This window comes from Panthera pardus, unplaced genomic scaffold (genome assembly GCF_024362965.1).
Source record: "Panthera pardus isolate Hobbes unplaced genomic scaffold, ASM2436296v1 HiC_scaffold_22, whole genome shotgun sequence".
Lineage (NCBI taxonomy): Eukaryota > Metazoa > Chordata > Mammalia > Carnivora > Felidae > Panthera > Panthera pardus.
Genome location: NW_026526788.1, coordinates 68,897,040 through 68,919,401, shown reverse-complemented (window position 1 = coordinate 68,919,401; position 22,362 = coordinate 68,897,040). Strand labels below are relative to the sequence as shown.

General features: G+C 37.1%; 1 protein-coding gene across 7 annotated transcripts in view; it reads right to left on the bottom strand.

Annotated features, from left to right (window-relative positions):
• The window catches only part of VTI1A (vesicle transport through interaction with t-SNAREs 1A), a 358,352-nt gene that overhangs the window by 279,846 nt on the left and 56,144 nt on the right, over positions 1-22,362 (bottom strand). For all 7 annotated transcript variants that reach the window (XM_053909923.1, XM_019459445.2, XM_053909924.1 and 4 more), the window contains exon 4: positions 462-539. In XM_053909923.1, coding sequence (XP_053765898.1) covers positions 462-539 — 78 coding nt within the window. The remainder of the gene's footprint in view (positions 1-461; positions 540-22,362) is intronic.

The following is a 22,362-nucleotide window of genomic DNA, read 5'->3' as shown; positions in this document are numbered from 1 at the left end:
TGTATTTTAAGCAGCTCCACAATAGGAGACTGAGCTGCCCTGTTGAATTTTGAAAGCTTACTTTCATTTGTTTTGCTGCAAGTGTTGATTTAATTATACTGCATTATTATCAAAGCTGCATTATGTACTTTTTTATTCCTTTTACATGTGTTTGAGGTGAAGACCTTGGCTTTGTCTGCAAACAGTGTGTTTCAAGTTATTCCTTAAGTACTAAATAATAAAGAAAGGAGAAGAAAAGATTTTTTTAAAAGATAGCAGACAGTGATCACAAGGTAAAGGGTTAAATGTAAGATCTCCAAGAAACATTTTGAAGTTGATTAAGACTCCAGCTTTGCATTAAACAGTATCGCTTCCACATGAGTTGTTGCTAATACTGTTAAGGAGCAGCTTGAGAGCCCAGTGTGCCAGTGACCTCCTTCACCCTCCAGCCACCCACCGGGCCTTCCTGATTAGCATTCTACCTGGTTCTCTGAGGAATTCCCATCATCCCCTAGGAGCTCATTCCGTACTTCGTCACTGTAGGCGATCCGTGACCTTTTCTATAAAACAAAACAAAAAGGGAGAGAGCGAGATGAACGTTAGAAAGTAAAGGCTTCGAAGCATTATTGGTATCAAGGCTGATCATCTCAAACCTCGAGAGCCCCCTAATGGAAACCTATTTGCTAAAATCTGCAAAGCAAAGTTGTGTAGAGTTCTTGAACTTGAGAAGTTTAATGTAAATTAGAAGTTTTTCAGATGCCAATAATGAAAGAAAACTCTGCATTGTGTCAGTACTCCATTAATATTCACAAACGGATCAGAACTGGTATGTTATTCCATATGTAGCCATACAAATAAGACCACCAAACTGAAGGAAATACAGCTTTATAGCTGTATATCTGCAAAACTCACCAGATTGTAATTAAAACAAGTGTATATGGGGGTCTTTAAAATTGTGGCAGGAAATGAACTATATAATATAGGTCTTTTAAAATCTCTGATTCTGGGATAATATTATGACTCCAACTGAACACTGGAATGCTTAGACAATAGTTCATCTATATTTCCTTCATTATTGTGATGTTAGTAGCCAGAAAGAGATGGAATTTTAAAGTCTATCCCGTTTCCAAACAATAACTTAAAGGTCTCCAAGCTCTCCTCAAATAATAGCTGAAGGAAAAGTAATGGGAGTGTGTGTGTGTGTGTGTGTGTGTGTGTGTGTGTGTATGCGCGCGCGCGTGTGTTAAAACAAATCAAATTTCCCAATCCCAGTACATAAAGGCAAGTAGGCTACGAGTCAACTTTTCTCAATCCCAGTAAATAAAGTGGGCTATGAGTCAACATTTCACTCAGTGAAATTCTGTTTTACGGGAGTTGACCTTTACCTGTAAAGTCAGAGGGACATGTCTATAAGCAATTCATGGATTATCTAAACGTACACACGTTTGGAAAAGCTAAAAGGCTCTGAAAATTAGTTGCGAAGCTAGGGCGCCATCCTCAGATCCTACTTCAGCATCACCGTTTCAGACTCAAATGCAGATTTACAGGTTACTTGGCTGCCTTTTTTTGCTTCTGGACTAAGCAAAAAGAGTGAATTTAAAAATGGCAGCTGGGAAATAGTAGCCTATTCTCACTTGTAGTCTACAGTTTAGGCCTTAAGATTTCATACTTGTTCAACTGCGATCTGAAAAATTAATGTAGTTTAAAAAGAACTATTCAGAATCCTCGAGCAGAAGTCAACAAGATTTTTAATTAGATTTTTATACTAGTAAACAGCACTGCTTTGCTACATAGAGATCACACCGTCTTAAATGTGAAATCACACTAGGATTTAAAAGGACTTTTAGCAAGAAAAGCCAATAGATTTTGAATCATTTTCGAGTCACAGCCTTTCTCAATTAGGGTTCCTTACCTGAACCACAAAACAGAAAATTATTTTAGTGACTATTTTCTCAATCTTCCAAGGAGGGTACATAAGAGAGAGTTCATTACAGAGAATAGAAGCCTAAGGGCATTAGGGCTTAACTCTCTGGCAGAAGCTAGTTGAAAAGCAAACAAATCTAGATATCCCTTTATTTTTTTAGGAAAAAAAATCAGTCTTATAGAATTCTAAAGATTGCTTTGGTTAAACTGAAACTAGAACCTACACTCATTCTAGCACAAAATTTCCTCCCCATCATATTATCCTCTGAATGCACCCAGGAAAAAGATGCAAAAATTGCAAAATGTTTCAGCAGAAAGGAGATGATGGCCTCCCTTCTCTGCCCTGAGTCTCTACCCCAAGTCCCCCTTCTTTGCTGCAAGGGTGTCTCTGTACCTGAGCAGATGTAGCAAGTCGGTAAATAGATAAATAAAACCAACAACGTTGCCGAGGACAAAGTACCAAAGTTAAGTCATTAGCCTGAGGTCAGTAATGACATCTGTATCAGATGTCTTAACAATTCAGGAGCGAGCCAACTCATTCATTTTGTGAACACGCCAGACTTCTCACCACCACAAACAGCATATATTAAGCCCGCTTCTCTTATTGTATTTACTGAACCGACTGTTAATTATTTCGATTGACTTCATACAGAATTATCTCAAAAAATGCGGAACTGCAATGTCAGTCCACCTCATGGCCTTCCTACAATATTTAGATGAAGCCAAACCTTTCTTTTGCCCATTTGGAGATCCCCACTACAGTAGTTCCAAACTAGCTAAGCAAAAGTATTTTACAGCATTAAAGGAAATGAGAACCTTTAAACAGGCTGTGGTATCAGAGCTGCCTTTTTAATTATTCATTTTATCACTATGGGGGACTAAAACATTCCACAGTATGCGAGAATATCATACGGAGATTGTTTTTGTGTTTTCCCCTTTCACCAAAATACCAACAAATTGGCATAGATTGTTCAATCACATTATATTCTCATTTTGATTTGCTGAACTTCAAAAGAAGAAGAAAATTACAAACATGTATCCCTAAATATCTAATCTTGTTTTGGTGAGAATTCATTGCTTTTGAAAACCAGCAATTAAGAGTGTACACACTCAGCAACAGAGGAGAAATAAGGATTTATCCGCAGTTGAAGGGTGGTCTCTATAAATGTCAGTCTTTACTATTGGGACGGTAAACATTGGTCATTTGGACGGCTTTCTGGATGTAATTAAGCAGATGATATGCTGAGTTTATGAAATGTTCTCTGATCGAACTAACTTCTCTTAAAGAATAAAAAAACTCATTCCCAGTATCAGAAATAGTTCCTCATGAAAATGACACAGTCAGTGCCGAAAATCGAACTCTTTACCCTCGAATATCATTTTACAAATATATATATTTTTAAGATCAAGACTGTTTTATTGAGAGTTGCATTTAAATGCCTGACATTGGTATTTTCTCCTAATATTTTTGTGGTTTGAAATTTTAAGTAAGCTGATTGTAATCAGCCATAATTTAGCCTGCAGGATCATCACTAAACTGACTGAATACCAAAAAAGGCAAATTCCTTTGAATGACAAACTGCTTATTGTACCGATAGTTTCCTTCCAAAGCATCAATAAATAATTTTACCTTTGGTGGAATTTTTAATAACCTCACTCGACATTACTAAGTACTATGAATATTTTAATTCAGATGATTTAAAGTTAATGAAACTGAAACACCTACTGTATCTTGATTAACTAAAATATTTTTACTTTATTATCAGTTGTATAAAATCTGTACTTTAGCCAAATGCGAGCATGAGAATTTGAGCTGGAAATGTCACACACTCAGCTACAGTTTGAAGGAACCCAATTCATAATGCATTTTATAAATAGTTAATGACTTCTATACATAAGCTAACCAGGCAAATCAAGAAATTGTCAACATTTTTAGTCTTAGTTGTCAGTTACCACTGTCTACTGGTGCTTTATATGTGGCTTCTGGAGAAGACAGAAGCTCTATGCAGTTTGTAATCTATTGCAATTTCAGGTCTGTACCATAAGGGTGGGAAGCTTCAACTGACAATTTTTGCCACACACACAGACACACACACACACACACACACACACACACACACACACACAGAATTAAATATAAGCGCATTCCTCACTTTTAGTTGTGTGTTTTTGTAAAGCTTATTCTTTGTAACTTATATATTACACTTAGGTGGACGAGATGCAGTTGGGCAGAAAAATCTACAGAATTAGAGGAAAAAATACGGCAAATTAACAATTGATTACTATCCCTAAAAAGTCAGACACAGAGAGTTTGAATGCCTTTTATAAACTGATGACAAAAATGAGTCTTTGGTTATGAAGGTGAGAATTTCAAATTCCAAGCAGTTTTCACTTGGTATATGCATACTGATTGGCTGATTTTCTTAAAGCCAAGTTCAAACAGATACACTTGCCCAGCTCTGTCTGGAAATTTGGCTTGAAACAATCTGTCTACTTGACCCAAGCCTTAATGTTTCCCAACTGAACTGAATATGTTTCTGGACAGGCACTGCTAAACTAGAAACAAAATGAATTAACTGAGCTGAAACTAATTAAGAACTGGGATCTGTGGTGCAGCCCCCTCTATGATTCTACGTGTGAAACAGGGTATATACATAGTCAGAGTGAAGATTCTACAACCCACCACTAGCATAAGGATAACAATGCAGTTGGTTTATTACTAAAGTGTATATGAGAATTTAATTTCCACCGCGTGCACATGGCAAAGCAATTGCTTAAATTGCCTCACCTGGGAATTTAATACAATGTTATCATCAGACCAGCCACATTGTAAATAGATTTATAATGCTTTCCATGTGCTGCACTCTGTTGCATATGAATTAAGTAATGATCTGGTATTACAATAAAATCAGCTAGTTCCCACACCTGGCAGACAGGATATTTCACTAAATTAATACCCATACAGCTACATCACAAGGCACGGGAGAGGAAACCATCTCTAAGGCATTTGACTTGAGTTTTACATGGAAGGCAAGCACTCCATGGCCATGTAGAATGTCACTGCGTTGAATGGGCTGCTCAAGACAATCTGTTTCTAACATCTGTATCACAGAATTAAGACTTTCTCATTGCCATTCATTTTTGGCCTAATTTTCTTCATTCAGTACTTTAATTACTAATCAGCAATCCGCAACATTCACAAACACTAAGAAAGCCCTTTATTCTAATCTATGTGCTGCAGACAGCCAAATAATTGATACAAAGTGCAGTATGGTTTGGGTAAGTAATGAAAGAACAGCTTGTCCTACTTCCTAATCAAATTGGTCTATAGAAGAAATGGTTAATAGGTTTCTCCATAGGTCTAAAACAAATTACCCAGTCTGGCCAGACTTTTCCATTGCTTCTACCGTGTCTTCCAATCCAATCTCCATATATTTAATAATGCCCAAAGTTACCAGGTGATTAAAAACTGTTATGCTTTCATAGCCAAAGAATTTAACTGGTATAAAGAATTTAACTGCTCCTGTTACAATTAACACTTAGGGATATCTTACCGAATACCATGAAATTATATTTATTAGCTAGTCATATAATTGCTGGCATTCATTTCTTGCTGAATTCTAGCTGGTTTGAATTAAATAATAGCATACTTCTGTAATGCCCAGATGGCATTTTCGAAAATGCATCTATCTTTGGCACAAAGCGTTCCATTTTTAACCTCACTTCTATTTCTTCATGACCAATTTCAGCTTTTCATACACACTCCACCCCTGACCCAGGACTTAAAAAAGCTCATCAATCCAGGACAGAAAACTTAACATTTTGGAGGAAAAAAAATGAAAAGAAAGTTATGAAATTTCATTCATCACAGTGTTCGCTGTGCTGCATTAATTTCTAGCAAAGATGATTTAAGATACTACGTGATTTAGGTAAAGGCAAAGTATACTGTTAGGTAAATGTTAGGTCCTTGGGAAGTAGTTAGGATGAAAAAGCGCAAGGCACTGAACACAAAGAACAGAGATAACATTTTAGTATGTGATCTTGGTCAAATTAAGTTTTCTGAATATCACTTTCTTCAATATCTAAAAGAGTGACCATATTTATTTCTCAGGGCTGTTGTGTGAATTTAAATATTATGTACAAATGGAAGCCTCTCATAATACCTGATATGTGCTAACCTTGTGAAAGATGTTCAACTAAACATTAGTTGGTAATATTGGAAAGGATGCAATAAAACCGGTACACATACAGGGCTGAGAGTACAAATGAGCGCATCTTCCCTAGAAAATGATGTGCCAATATACACCAAAAGTAACCTTAAAAAGCTCATATTATTTAACTAATAATTAAAGTAATTAGTTAAGTAATTCTAGTATGTTTGTTTCATTTTTTTTTTTTTTTTTGCCCAATTCTCTATTTTATGATGCTACAATTTGTGGATGATTTTCAGTGGGAAAAACTTTACTGCATTTCTCTAATGTTAGCAGAGAAAGTAGGTTCCAATCTGTTTTTTCTAAGTAATCATTCCACCAAACACGGCTTGCTCTTGCTCAAGGGACTGTTTTGAGTCAAAGGTCAAGCTCATTCACTGGAAAGTGCACAGGCCACATGTCACCAATACTGTAGCATTAATAAAGGGAAAGCACACTTTCTATCTATCATAAACTCATGGCCAATGGACCATATGCAAGCCAGCAGAGGGAAGATGCTAACATGCCCTGCTGCTGGGCTGCCAACAGTTGAAAAAGCAGGTTAACATGAGAACGCTGAAATAATCCATGTAATACCAGGAAAAGACATTTAAATGTTTTTGAAAAACAAAAAACAAAAAATAACTAGTGTCTTTCTACTATAATCACTTTCATTTATTATTTTTGCTTATACTTTCAAAAACAGTTTACATGTTTCAAATGGATATTTATGTTTTGGCTGTAAATAATGAGTTACACTCTACCCCACTTTTATTTTTTTTAATTTAGCTATTATGAATATGTGAATATTTGTATGCATATAATGAGGTTATATATGTATGTATACACATCTAGACTCACGCAAACTCATATGCAATCCATATGGAATAATAAGTCTACTTGTGTATCACAATGCTAGAATAGACTTTTCTTTATACTAGGAATTCTGACCACATTGCTGTTACATCATTTACTGATTTGCAAAACGGAAAGCCCAGAAATCATGTAACTGTACCTCTTCATTTCCTCCTCCAGCGATTCTAAACTTAAGCTTAAAATTTAAGTTTAGCATTGGTGTTTCAAAATGCAATGTGAGTTAGTATCATGGCCCCACTTGCTTGCACATGCTTGCAGTTTATGACTTTCACATTGCTATTGAACATGGTGTGGCTGTGTCTTAAATCATGTTAGCTTGTCAATCAATAATTAAGTTACTTCATTCAGAAAATCAGCTCATGATAGAATGCCCAGGTGTTGTTGTCAACATCTGGAATAGTGTAAATTTTCAGTGGAGGAAATCTAATTCTTTAAAATCTTTCTGAATATAAAATAAAACAACTCCATAGACTATAATTGAAATAATCAAAATGTCAAAATATTTTCTTGTTTGATAATGACATACAAATACTCTATGCACTACTAGAAAAATGATACTCTGAAAAATGGATGCTATATAACAGACGCTTCATTTGTATTTCTAAAAGAACTACTGGAATAAAGTATGCAAAAGATATAATTAAGTTGTATGTAGGTTTCCCTACATAATCTGCCTAGCATTAGGAAGGAAAGGCAATCGTTCATTGAAAATCTGTCCAAAGCCATAATTTCAAGTGATCTAGACATCCAAGAGCAAATGATCTCGATGATTCTGTAACTGACACTGAGATGTCTCAAAAGTAACAGAATCCTACAGTTGACGGTGATATGAGGCATCATCTAGACCAGACTTCCATATTTAGAGATGAGTAGTTCTAAGCCAGATGAGTGATCTCCCCAAGGCCACACACTTGGGAAAGACTAGGTAGAGGAAGGACGGAATGTGTTTCCCAATGTCAGTGCTCTTTTTAATTTACCATACCACCTTTCATTTTACCAAAACATTACGGCAGGCAGGGGCCATCCTATTGCTCCCCGCCCCCCCAAGGCAGGTCTGGCTGCACCATTCACCTGGTTCTACGAATTTATCGTCAACTACAAAGTTGATTGTTCGTAGATTTTGTTTCTTGTCACTCTCCTTCAAAGTAAACAAAAATAAGCCTTTACTTATACACTGTTGTCGACATCTGGAATATTGACAATAATAAATTTGAAATTTCAAAGGTGACAAATACTTAAGGCAGAATATTTTATTTCATAGAATAAAATGTCTGATTTGAGGGCGCCTGGGTGGGTCAGTCAGTTAAGCGTCTGACTTCGGCTCAGGTCATGATCTCCCGGTTTGTGAGTTCGAGCCCCGCGTCGGGCTCTGTGCTGATGGCTCGGGGCCTGGAGCCTGCTTCGGATTCTGTGTCTCCCTCTCTCTCTCTCTCTACCTCCCCCGCTTGTGCTCTGTCTCTCTCTGTCTCTCAAAAATGAATGTAAAAAAAATTTTTTTTAAAAACCACAAAAACATCTGATTTGAGGGTGAGTCACAACCACACATATGGTAAGTCACATATGGAACTTAGATATGTTTTAAGATTAATCTTCAGAGGCTCCACCATAAAGCAACAATAATCTGCCCACATGGCAGGAGAGGTCTTGAACTGGTTATTAAGATGTGTTAAGAAGTGCTTCCTTATCCATGGGATCTAGTGACTCCCTATACAGTTACTCTACAATTTTAGATTGGAACCAGCTATCTCACAGGCAAACAATTTTTACAGTATTTTTTCCCCTAGTCCTTCCTGTTGAATCCATGTTGGGACAGATTCTTTATTACAGTTACAGTTCTCATAATTCAGAGATGCCTTTTAATGCCTCGTGAATATAGCCAATAAAACTGTGATGTTTAGGCAATAAAACAAAGTTCTTCTAGCCCACATTCTCTATGGAAACATTGTAAAGATTACTTCCCTATAAGGGTGACCCCCAGACTATAAAGTATAATAAATATTCATACCTGATTCATAAACAACACATTCCTCCTAGAAGACTCTCCATCTTCAGTTGAATAGAATAAAATCCTGCCTACTTAGGGACTTTACTCCATCAGTTAACTGTTGTTTCTCTTATATTTTCAGCATGTCACTTTCTACTGGTTCTTTCCTTTCAGAACATAAACATTTTTTAAGTGTACCCAGCTTTCTATACTTCAAAATGTTATTTCCACCAGTACTCTACTCCCCAGCTCATGCCCAGCCTCTTTTTATCCTTCCCTTCCTGGCCAAGCCTCTTGAAAGAGTATTCCATGAGCATTAACTCAATTAACTTATTCATGACCCAGCCACTTCTCAACTTCCAACAAATTTGATGCTTTCCTACCATGCCACAGGATTCCCTAGGATCACCAATATCTTCCGAGGTGATAAAATCATTGTCCATGTTTTTGAAGTAAACTTTAAAAACTTTAAAACAGTTGTAGATTTATTAAAAAGTTGCAAAGATAGTAGAGTTCCCAGTAACCCACACTTAGTTTCCTCTATTTTTCACATCTTATAGGAGTGTGGTACATTTGTTACAATTAATGAATCAATAGTTCATTATTACACATTTTTATTAACTATACTTTTTTCAGGTTTCCTTACTATCCAAGGTTCTTTTTCTGTTCCAGATACCATCCAGGATTCCATGTTACATTTCCTAGTCATGTGTTCTTAGGCTCCTCTTGGCTGTGACAATTTCTCAGACTTTTCCTTGTTTTTGATGATTTTGCAAGTTTTGAAGAGGATTGGTATTTTGTAGAATGTCCTTCAATTGGGATCCTTCTGATGTTCTTCTCCTGACTAAACTGGGGTATTATGTTTTGGGGAGGAAGACCAAAGAGATAAAAGTGCCATTTGGTTCAGATCATATCCAAGGTACATACTATCAACACTGATGTATCATTAATGATGTTGCCCTTGATGCCTGGCTGAGGGAGTGTTTGCCATGTTTCTCCACTGAAAAGCTATTCTTTTCCCCCTTCCTACACTGTACTTACTATACGCAGCCCACGTTTAAGAAGTGGGGAGTTATGGGGTGCCTGGGTGGCTCAGTCAGTTGAGCATCTGACTTCAGCTCAGGTCATGATCTAATGGTTCACAGGTTGGAGCCCGCGTTGGGCTCTGTGCTAACAACTCAGAGCCTGGAGCCTGCTTCAGATTCTGTGTCTCCCTCTCTGTCTATCCTTCCCCCACTCATACTCTCTCTCTCTCTCTCTCTTTCTCTCAAAAATAAATAAAACATTTAAAAAATTGAAAAAAAAAAGAAGTGGGGAGTTATGCTCTACCTTCTTCAGGGACAGGTATCTTCGTAAGTCATCTGGCAATCTTCTGTACAAAAGATCTGTCTACTCCATCGTTATCCGATCATTTATTGGTATCAGTATGGACTTATGGACATTTATTTTACACTTTCACTTTTAATCTAATACGATGTCATTAATTGTGTTGCTCCAACTGTACCAAGGTTCGCTCCAATGGCCACCTTTCAGTCCTGTTCACATTTGATCTCTTGATAGCATCGGACGGACATTGTTGCCCACTGTCCCCTTAGCATTACGGCACCGTCTTCCACAGGAGTTCCTCCCATTCGTCTGGTCTCTCCTTCTCAGTCTCCTTCATTATAGCTTCTTTCTCAGTCTGACCCAGGTCTTCATCCTCGGATCTCTTCTCACTCATCTGAATGATCTCATTTTTACCCATGGTTCTCACTACTACCTAGAAGCAGGCAAAGACGTGTTTTCTGCATATTCTACTTACAAATCTAATCCCTTCTGGGTACCTCAGATAACCTGAAGGCATCTCAGACTTAATGCAGACACATTAGGGCATTTTCCTTCTCATATACTGCTCCTCCTGTTTTCTTTAGTTTGATGTATGGTTTTACCATGCACACAGTCTCTTCAGATAAAAATGTAAAAATTATTCTCAAATCCAGTCCTAAAATCCAATAAATCACCAAGCACTATGGATTATTTTTCAGAATATCTACAACTGGGGCTCTTAGCCATATTTCCAGGATGTCTGTTACCTTATGAACTAGTCCCAATTCCTTCCTTATTACGATTGTTACCATATATTTCATCCCTCTTTTTATACATGAATTATGTTTTAGAGATACCTGTATAGTAAGCCTGACATGTTTTAAGGAAGAGAGAAAAGGTACAAATTTTCAGTTCCTCATCTTGGGAGGTAAAGGAGACCCCTTCAGAAACTACCTCTTGTAGAATATCAAAAGTATGAAAGAATCACTGTCTAAATACATACTTTATTTCAGAACAGGCATGTTAAAATAGAAAGCAAAAAAATTTGACAAAAGCCAATACAGGTGTACCTTGCTTCAGGAAAATTCACATCATGACACTTCAGTTAGAGGCCTACCTTAGTATCTGTTTTTGCTAACCAGAAGAAATCTGAAGACGATTTCTGACTTTATAAAAAAAGGCGAAAAGAGAAGAGCATTCACCATTTGTTTTTCAGTGAGCCAGGAGGAAGGCAGCTCGCACCCTGAGCAGTGAAAGCGGCCCTGACCAGCTCCTTCCCCAGGAAGAGCACACAGCATCCAGGCGTCAAGCTGTCAGAGCTCTGAACTGTGTCTGGGAGCCTCTGTGCTTTGCCTCCATTTATTCCGCGTGTCTGTTAGCAAGATGTGTCCTAAGGTATCGGAAAAGCCTAAGAGAGGTTATTCTTTGGGTCTGGGAGTGTTAGAAAATTTTTCCACATAACAATGATAATTGCTTCTTTCGCTTTACATCATTTCAGCTTACGAAAGGTCTCCTAGGAACACGCAACTTTCTGATAGCGGGGGAAACCTTCTACGATGGGAAAATGCTAAGCAACAGAGCTCTCTCCAACTTTATAAGTCAATACCCCATTTCTCTTTCATTCCAAATCTAGGCGTAGCTCGTACGAGGTAGATTTTTGTTCTCCTAAGTTAGATATTCCCATTTTTTATTATGTAGAAGCTAGAAGCCCACCATTTCAAACGATATGACGTGCATGCGCATTTCTTCTTTGTTGGTCTGATTTGTGTACCTCAGGAATATGGATTACTTCTGTTATCTGCATGGAGAAGCTCTGTTACAAGCCTGGCATTCAGTTTGCTTTTATCTCTGAGACCCCAAATTGTACCGTTAGGCAACAGAGGGCACTTATCTAGATTGAACTGTCATACAAATAGATTTTTGTCAGCCATTCAATTTGTATTGGGGAACATGCCAACAGAAACAAAACCTGGCAATTTAAAACAACAAACCTATCCTCTACTGACAGGAACAAATTGCTGTATTTCAAATGAATAAGAATTACTAGAGATCACACATCCTGCGTGTGGGTGCTACAGAAAGAAAAATATTCTTGAAACTAATTCTGTCTTGTTTTTCTGACAGTGGTCTAACATAAAGCAAGCACGTAGTCTGCTTAATACTAATAAGCACATGAGGAAAAAAATGCTAACAGACAGGATTACATGTCATCAGAGGAGAATGAGGCTTTCTAATAAAATTCCAACTCAAAATTCAGTGGCTACATGAAGAAGGCAACATTGTGCTGCATTTTGAGTTTGTTGCCTGAACTATGGTCCTTCCAGGAATACAGGTGTCTCTGTCCACAAAATATTCCACTTGAGGAGTAAGACCATCATTCCCCCTGAGCCTAAATTGATTCTGGCTCTGTGTCTTCAACATTCACTGAAAATTGTAGAGAACTGACTTCACCACAGTTACACCTCTTCCATATCTCAAACTATTTGGATATTCAGAGTTCATCTCTGCAGACTTGGTTTTAATCTCAGACATTAAAGGGATTGATAAATTACATCAGTAAAAATAGAGTAATAAAATTTTTACAACTTGAAGATAATTTCAATTTGTTCATCAGCACTTAAAATAGATCAACCCCCTCCCCTCCTATTTTTGTTTGAATGGAATTTCATTCCCCTTTCCAGAAGCTGTATCTTCATTCTGGATCTCACGTAGCCACTCTTTCAGTGAAATCCAGTCAGGGCCTGTGGAATCATAAGCTATTGTGAGGGAAATAAGCAAACATGAAAATTTAGCCCTGTGAATCGACATCAAGCTGAAATGGAAAATATACAAACTTAAAGGTAAAAAACCATGTAATTTTACCAAACAGAGATCTAATTAGTTCTGTTATCCTAACACATGTATTTACATTAAAAAAAGAGTTTTCTTCAATAAAAATTATACAACAAGAATTTGGCACTATAAGAGTCTGTAATACATCACATGACAAAGCTATATATTATATTATATGTTGTGGCAACAAGTGTCTGTGTCAGGTCTTCGGATTTTATTAAAGGACAATCTGAAAAAAATAGTGTATTCCAGATACAAGGCATGAAAAGGACCTCATGAGTGACAGTTAAAAGAGATAACAGGACAAAAACAAGGTGAAATATGATAGTTCAAGTTGCCTCTACATTTCGGTAAATAATGGAGCTATCTGAGAAAAAAAAATTTTACTTTAAATTTTTTTTTTAATGTTTGTTTATTTTTGAGAGAGAGAGAGAGAGAGAGAGAGAGAGAGAGAGAGACAGAGTGAGCAGGGGAGGGGCAAGAGGGGGACACAGAGTCTGAGGCAGGCTCTAGGCTCTGAGCTGTCAACACAGAGTCTGACGCGGGGCTTGAACCCACGAACGGTGAGATCACGACCTGAGCCAAAGTCGGATGCCACCCAGGCACTGCCGCCCAAAAATACTTTTACTTTGAAGAAAGGAATAAAATAACATTACTTTAAAAACATGAACAGATGCATGATGTGTGCAACTTACTTTCAAATGGTTCAGAAGAGACAGACATATATGTAGAAAGGAAAAGATCAGTAGAGAAAGCATGCACAAATGGTAAAGCAAATGAACAAAACGCTAACAGGTAAATCTAGGTAAAGAGTATACGTATGTTCTTAGTACTATTGTTCAAACTTTTCTGAAGGTTTGCATTTATTTCCAAATAAAAAGATTAAAAAGTGTGAAATGATTAGTGGGGTTACAAGAAATAAAAAATATGAGACCATTCCTCCTTACAAAATCAGACAACTGGGGCACCTGGGTGGCTCAGTTTGTTAAGCGTCCGACTTCATTCAGGTCGTGATCTCCTGGTTTGTTGGCTCAAGCCCCGCATCAGGCTCTGCGCTGACAGTGCAAAGCCTGCTTGGGACTCTCTCTCTCCCTCTCTCTCCACCCCTCCCCCACTTGCACTTTCTCTCTCTCTCTCAAAATAAATAAACTTTAAAAAAAAGTCAGACAACTTAAACTGTTAATTTTTACCATATATGATGGACTTTACCATTTTTTTTCCAGTAAAAATACGGAACCTTATTTGCTAGTTTTAAATCAGCAGTGTAATTTTTTTGGTAGTTCAGCTGTTAGAATGGATTAAATCTAAATCAATCGCTTCTCGGCCTTTTGGCTAAGATCAAGTGTGGATTGAATTTAAATCATCCGTGGGCAGAGAAGTTCAAAGTTATCAAGTTAATAATAACAGAATATTATCTACCACTTAAAACAGTTCAGCAATAAAGTACAATTCTTTTCCTTCATTCCATTCTGAATTAGGAGTTTTGAGGATGATAATTCGAAATTAGGTTTGCTTAATAGACACTAAGAAAGGATTCCTTATTATTATTGCTTTTTACAAAAACACCTAGAGGAACCTAATACAAGTCTCAGTGGAGGGTTTTCACACTGAAGATCTTTCACCGTGCTCTTAGGTCATTCTCTAATTCTTGAAGAGAATACACATTCTCAAATAGTTAGATGTGTACCTGCTAACCTTTGACTTGATTTGCTGATCTGTCTAATTTTGACTGTGATGGCCCTGGACAGTGACTGAATGCAATTCTATTCAATGAGAAGAACACAGTCAATTTTGGTGCTCTATAAATATGCAATAATAATAGAACCTTAGGGCAAAAAGGGACCTTGAGAGTCCTCCAGTCAGCCTTGTTCCCTCACATCATCACTAAATGCACCTTATAAAAACCTAAGGAAGGAGGTGCCCTAACTTTCAAAAATGAGGTTTACCAAAAGTCACTGGCTACTGTCAGGAACTGTTTCCCTACATTAAACTTAAATCTATGGCACTATCGTTCCACATACAGTACAGATCAACAACACCTTCTGCCCATACTTGGCATAACAGTTCTTCACAGACTTGAAAACGCTTAACAACTCCACAACTTTCCGTCACAGGAAACGGTCCCAGGACCTTTTTTCATCTAATTTTCCAACTGTTAATCATCTGAGGGGCCCACTCCAGAATTTTCTCTGAGTTACTATTTTGGAATGGTAGCCTTAATCACATGCAGAAGTAGATGTTAGTAGATTCCTCCAAAGGCTAACATGAACCAAAGTGTTCCCAATCTTATTCATACTACGTGAAGCTGAGAAGGTCACTCTTTTTTCCGTTCTTCCTTATTTCTGCTCTGTATACATTTAATATTCTTTATACATGTTAATTTTTGAGTTTGGGGGCTAGTTTCTATTACTCTTATTCTCTTGTCCTTTGAAGAAACAATATGGTAAATCGGAGAGACCTCCAAATTGGGCATCTCATGAGTCTGGGTTCAAATCCCAGCTCTGCCCTTTTTTCTAGTTGTGATTACAAAGCAAGTTTTTTGAATCCCTATGTGCCTCAGGTCTAAATGAGATAAAGTTCATGAGACAGCTGCTACAGTGCCTAGCATGTACTAAGAATTAAGGAAAAATAAGTGCTCTGATTATAGTAACAATTATTACTGAGAATCCCAGCAATCTATTCCTCCAGTATATAAAACTCTGGGTTTGCTGCCTCAGCTCTTTAAGATGACCTCACACACCTATGGCCCAACATGGCCATGTCAGTTCTGCTCCCAACTGTCACCTGAACTCCTGATATAAAGATTTGATTGCCATTCCATTCCAGTTCCTTCTGGCTCTCGGGGCTCAATTTTGCCTCTTATTTTTGGTCTCTTTTTCTTTGGACTCTTTTTATTATATCTGAACTTAAGTTCCTCTGCTTTGAGTCTTAACATTTTGTGAGCATTTAGGTTCCCATTCACTCTTTTACTCTGTCTCTAGAAGAGAAAATACCTGTATATGTTATCCCAAGCTCTAAAAAGAATTCAGGCAGTAATATAAGATAGAAGCTTCAAAGATAATGTGCTTCATTATCAGCACATTATTTAACAGTATGAGTTAAACTAACTATGATTTAAATCCCAGTTTTGCTCTTTATTATCTCTGTGACTGCAGAGAGGGTGTCTAACCTTTCTGAGTCTCGGTCTGCATATCCACATAAGAAAAATAAAAATGCTTTGTTGTAATGATTACATGGGACTTGCAATAAGAATATCACTGCATAAGTTAACAGGTTCCCTTTAAGTCATCATTTTCCCTCTCCTTCCCCTCTAGGGTGGGGTAGGGTGGGTGGGTGGGTGGATGAGAAACAAGACTCTGAATATACTCTGAATCCTCTATTCTTGGCAAAACCAGACAACAGATATCATTCATAGATCCCAAAATATGTGGAGAGCTGTCCAAAAGGAGATGAGATCATGCAGAGCCACTTGGTAGAAGGTGACAAAATGCATGAAGGATAAGAGGTCTCCACAACAGCTGGGCTCAAAAAGCGCCAGTGAAAATTTACTTCCTAAAGGTGGGAGACTCGTTCTGAAGCCTAAATCTATATGCTTTGTTTGAAACAATGGATGGATGTGGACACAAGTGTAAGTGAGCTGCCGGCAGAAGCCTTCCTAGGCATAGTTTGTTCAAAGAAGAAGAAGAGGCAGTGGTAATTAAAGAATAACACAGGACTTCTGCTTCCTAAAGAATATAGAAGGTCAAAAGAGACCACTGGTTTCACATTAACAAACAAAGCAAGCTGGAGAAGTTACAGATTCATAATTTTTAAAACCTATCAGAGAGCTGATGACAAAAAGGCACTTAAGTGAAACATTCCAGAAAATCATAAGCATTTTATAACAAAGAAGAGACCTATGGCTACTCTCATTCCTGGAGGAGTAAAATAAGCCTCCGCAGATGTAGGTAAGAAGAAACCTGCCAAACTTCTAACAAACTTCTATGGTCTGCATCAGGGCTGGCACATCATGTTAGGATTTCAAGGAACCTGAGCCACAGAGTGAGATATAGGGTCCACAAACCAATGCTTTCCTACGGGTCATCAATGAGTGCTCGGGGCATGGTAGAATTGCTGAGAGAGATGCTCCCCTGGGCTATGCAAAACCTCCCCCAAATCTAAGGCAGCTGACCCTCTGAAGGCGGGATGCAAGGCAGCGGAGCTAAAAGAAGCCCATGCTAAGTGCTCTGAGACCTTGCATATTGTAGGATAGGGACGGGACAAGAGAGCTGATAGAAACCTATCTGAGGCATTCCAGCATTTCAGCCACCAAAGGTTGGAGTGGGAGAGGGGAGCAGCAAAGCTGGGAGTAAATCCTCTGAAGCATTTTGGATCTTCATAGAATGTAAGGCAACTAATTTTCTGAGGCTTAGTTTAAGTGGAGCAGAGAGAAATCTCCCAAGATAATAGAAAGTCAAGATCAGGACTGGAGAGCAAAGAGAACTTCCCAGAGACTCAAAACGTTAGCAGTATAAAGCAGAGAAAGAGATCCCACAAACCAAAAAGATGGTGGCTTGGCTGAAAAGCAGAAAGAGATCTCTGGAAATTCACGAGTGCTCAAAGCTCAAGCACCACTGAGAGGAAAAGCCTACAGCTGTGAATTAAGCTGAAACTGCAAAAAAGAAAGAGCCTGTACACAGCTCAATTATATGTTACACTGACCTAACCACTTCACATGGAAGCCTAAGAGAGTGGTGTTTTTGTTTATTTTGTGGGGTTTCTTGGATTAAATTTTACTTACTTCCCTCTCTATTGCTCTTTTTATTTACAATATCCAGCACACGATCAAAAATTACAAGACACATGAAAAAGCAAGAAAATGTGACCCATGGTCACATACTCAGAGACGATCCATGTATTGGAAGTATCACACAAGGTCTTTAAAACACCTATGATAAAAATGCTAAAGGACATGGTAGAAAAGATGGACAATATACATGAAGAGGTGGGGAATTTCAGTAGTAGATTATAAAAATGAACCAAATATGTAGAAATGATAGCACAAAAAATATGGTATCCAAATGTAATTTAAAATAATATTAAAATCACTTAAGAACATCCTGGAAATAGCAAATAAAAAACCCATAAACTTAAAGGGAGATCAATGAAAAGTACCTAAACCAAAACACACAGAGACAAAAAAGTGAAAAAAGAAAAGCAAAGCCCACAAGAACTGTGGGATAATATTAAATGGCCTAAACCTAACACATATTTGCAATTGGAGTCAAAAAGGAAAAGATGGACAATGGGGCAGAAGAAATATTTAAATAAGTAATGACTGAAAACTTTATAAAACTGATGAGAGATCACCTCATAGGTCCAGCAAGCTCAATGAATCACCAGCAAGTTCACACCTGCTACAAAGAAACCACTCCTAAGTCCAACATAATTATCCGCTGAAACACAAAGGTAAATAGGAAATCTTAAAAGCAGCTAGAGGATAAGAGAACATTCATTACATACACAGAATAAAAATGACATAAATGATGGCTGACTTCTCACCAGAAACAATGGAGGCCAGAGGACAATAAAATTATAACTTTAAAGTGCAGAATGGTAGCAAAATAAACAAACTGTCAAACCCAAAGTCAATGTCCAGTGAAAATGTCACTCAAAAATGATAGTGAAAATCCTTTTTTTTTTCCCCCAGAGAGATACAAGCTGAGAGAATTCATCGCCAGCAGAACTGTCCAACTGGATATGCTAAAATGAGTTCTTCAGACTGAAAAGATAAGACACCAAGTGGAAATTAAGAATTGTGTGATGGAAAAAAGAGCTCCAACAAGTAAATATCTGGGTAGATACAGAAGATTTTTTCTAAGTATACGTCATGAGACTCACAGCATTTGTAGAAGCAAAATATAAGACAACAAGGATATAAAGGGTGGGATGGAATTCTACTATGTAAGATCTTGACACTGTCCATGGAGTAACATGACACTGTTTGAAAGCAGACTGTATAACTTAAAGATACACACTGTACTCCCTTACAGAAACCACTAAAAAATAACACAAGGAGGTATACTTAACAATTTAATACAAGAGATAGAACATAATATTAAAACTTTGTGATTTATTCAAAAGAAGGCAAGAAATAAGGACCAAAGGAACAAAGAATAAGCATACTATATATAGAGTCACATATGTCAAATATATGTCACCTACATGTCAAGTATACCTCAATAAAGGTGATTTTCAAAATAAAGAAAAAAAAAGTGAGCACTGATACTATTAAATAACATTTTACTTAAAATACTAGCAAACATAATTAGACCAGTGAGAAGTATAACATTAAAGGAAAAACTATCACTACTTCCAAATGATGTAATTGTGTATCTCAAAAATTCAAGAAACTAACCTGAAATTGCAAATAATGAGCGATATAAGATAGCAAGCTGAAATATTAAAATACAGAAAACAATTCATATATACAAACAACAGCCAGTTAGAAGATGTAATGGAAGAAAGGTTCTCATTTAAGGTAAAAACATGAAAGATAAAACAACCAGGAATAAATTTACCTTAGTTCATTTACAACCCCATGGTGAAAAAGACTTTCTAACTATGATTCTAAATGTAAAACTGTAAAAAATAGATGATTTTAACCACACAAAAAATAAATATTTTTGAATGGCTAAATATAGAACAAAGATAGAATAAAATTAGTGTTTGAACAAAGTCTAAAGACAAACTATAAACTAAAAAAAAATTGCAAATTCTATTTTGAACTTGGGCTAATCTTCAAGACATATAAAAGTTACATTTATACTATATCGTAGTCTATTTACTATGTAATAGCATTATGTCTAGAAAACAATGTACCTACCTTACTTTAAAATATTGCTAAAAATGCTAATCATCTCAACTTTCAATGAGTCATAATCACTGATCATCCTAAAAAATATAATAATAACGAAAGGGTTGAAATATTCAATTAATATTGATAATTACCAAAATGTGACACAGGGACACAAAGTGAGCAAATGCATTTTGAAAAATGGCACCAACAGAATTGCTTGACATAGAGTTACCATAAAGTTTCAGTTTGTAAAAAACACAGTATCTTTGAAGTACAATAAAATGAGTCAGGCTTGTATAAAGAATTCTAGAAGTTAATATGAAAAAGAACAGTCCCCTCCTCCTTACCACCCCAAAACTGGCACAGGATAAAAACAGCTTCTGAAAACACTCCATCTCACTCATGAGAAAAGTTTAATGAAAACTACTACCCTTTTACTCCAATCAATCTGACCAATATCCAGAAGTCTGACACTTCATGTTGTAAGTGAAAATTCATTTTGTGAGTAAACCAGACCTCTCATGCACTGCTGTAGGGGAGTGTAAATTGGGACATCCCCCATAGAGGGTATTTGTGAAGGGATTATCAATATTGCAAATGCACATGCTCTTTGAAGAAGTAATTCTGTTTTTTATTTTTTTCACATGAAAAATGACAAAGTTCAAAGTCATTCATTGCAGCACCACATGCAATACCAAAAGTCATCTACATAAGACTGATTAAATAAATTGGTACATTCGTACAATGGAATACTATTCATATATCTATATCTATATCTATATCTGCATCTATACCTATGACTCTTTTGTGTATTGCTCTCCAAGATCAATTGAAAAGTGAAGAGAAGAAGGCAGAGAATAGTAATGTATAGTTTACGTTGTCTTTTGTATCGTATGCCATCTTGTTGATATTTAAAGGGGGTAGAGAGAAAAATGTACATTTGTATTTGTTTGTATATATACAAAGAAAAGGAATTAATAACAGTAGTTACATAGGTTGGGGACTTGGAGAGTGGAATGGGGAACTGAGGTGGACAACAGAGGTGGAAGGGAGAATCTTCCCTGCGTAAATGATAATCATCTTTATCATTATCAGCACCATTATCCAGTGAAAGTTTTCCAACAATGCAACAAAGAACTTCAGGTTATTTAGGACTTTTCAGCATTGGCCTATGAATACCTGGCAGGATCGTTTAAATAATAGGGAAATTTTAGGCCTGAGATCAAGAAAACTCTAAAATGGTAAGAACTTCTGGACCATGGCGAAGTTTCCCAAGGGAAAAGAGAAGGAATCCCCATGTTGGCTCATTGAATGAAGTGACTTGGGCAGAATGCTACACAGTGTGCCACAGAATGCAGTCATGCTTTAACCCCTGTAAGAAGGAATAAATAATCCAGTACGTGTCTCTATTCATAATCTCTGCAGATCTAGGACGTCACGCCTATGTGCAAGGGTAAAATAAGAAATGGTAACAGAAGACCGAAGGGATAACAATATAAATCACAATTTCACATGGATAACAACACGCAATAAAACTTTCAAAACCAGGCAATTAAGTGATAAAAGATGATTTCTATCACACACTCCAGAAGAGTTAAACACTGATAAAAAGCTGTCCTCTTAAAATCTCTCTCAAAGGCACAATTCTGTCAGTGGAAGGAAACTTGGAAATTCTACTTAAACCATATGATCAATATAAAACTTTTTTTCTAATTTTAAGTTTTACTAATTACAGTGTTAGCACCTTATCAAATGGGAATCCTCTACCTTCTTAGGAAAAAGAATAGGCAACACGAAAATTTGTTTGCTTTCCTTCAGGAATGAGATAAGGCCAAGCAATTTAAATTAAAAACATACTCCCAACTTCCATAAAAACTCTGTTTTGTTTGTTCCTAAGGAACCAAGATGTAAAAACATGAAAATCAGTTGCTTTCAGGATACTAACACTAGAAATAGAATAACGGGAAAGAAGTCAAGTTTGTTGTATTAAAAGAAATAAAAAAAGTAGGTTTAATTCTAAGCTATCAATAGAGCACATATAGTTTTTTTTTTTAATGTTTATTTATTTCTGAGACAGAGAGAGACAGAGCATGAGTTGGGGAGGGGCAGAGAGAGAAGGGGACACAGAATCCGAAGCAGGCTCCAGGCTCCCAGCTGTCAGCACAGAGCCCGACGCGGGGCTGGAACTCACAGACTGCAAGATCATGACCTGAGCCGAAGCCGGACACGCAGCCGACTGAGCCACCCAGGCACCCCTAGAGCACGTAGAGTTAAGTTAGATTCTACACTCTCTTGAAAAGGTCAAGATTTCCCTATTCCTGAGCAAATCCCTGGAATTTTATTCCAGGGACTAGAGCCAATGTAAATAAAGACAGGATCATGCTATTGATCACAAGCAAGAGTTGGGGAGAAAATGAAGAGATGCATACAAGTCT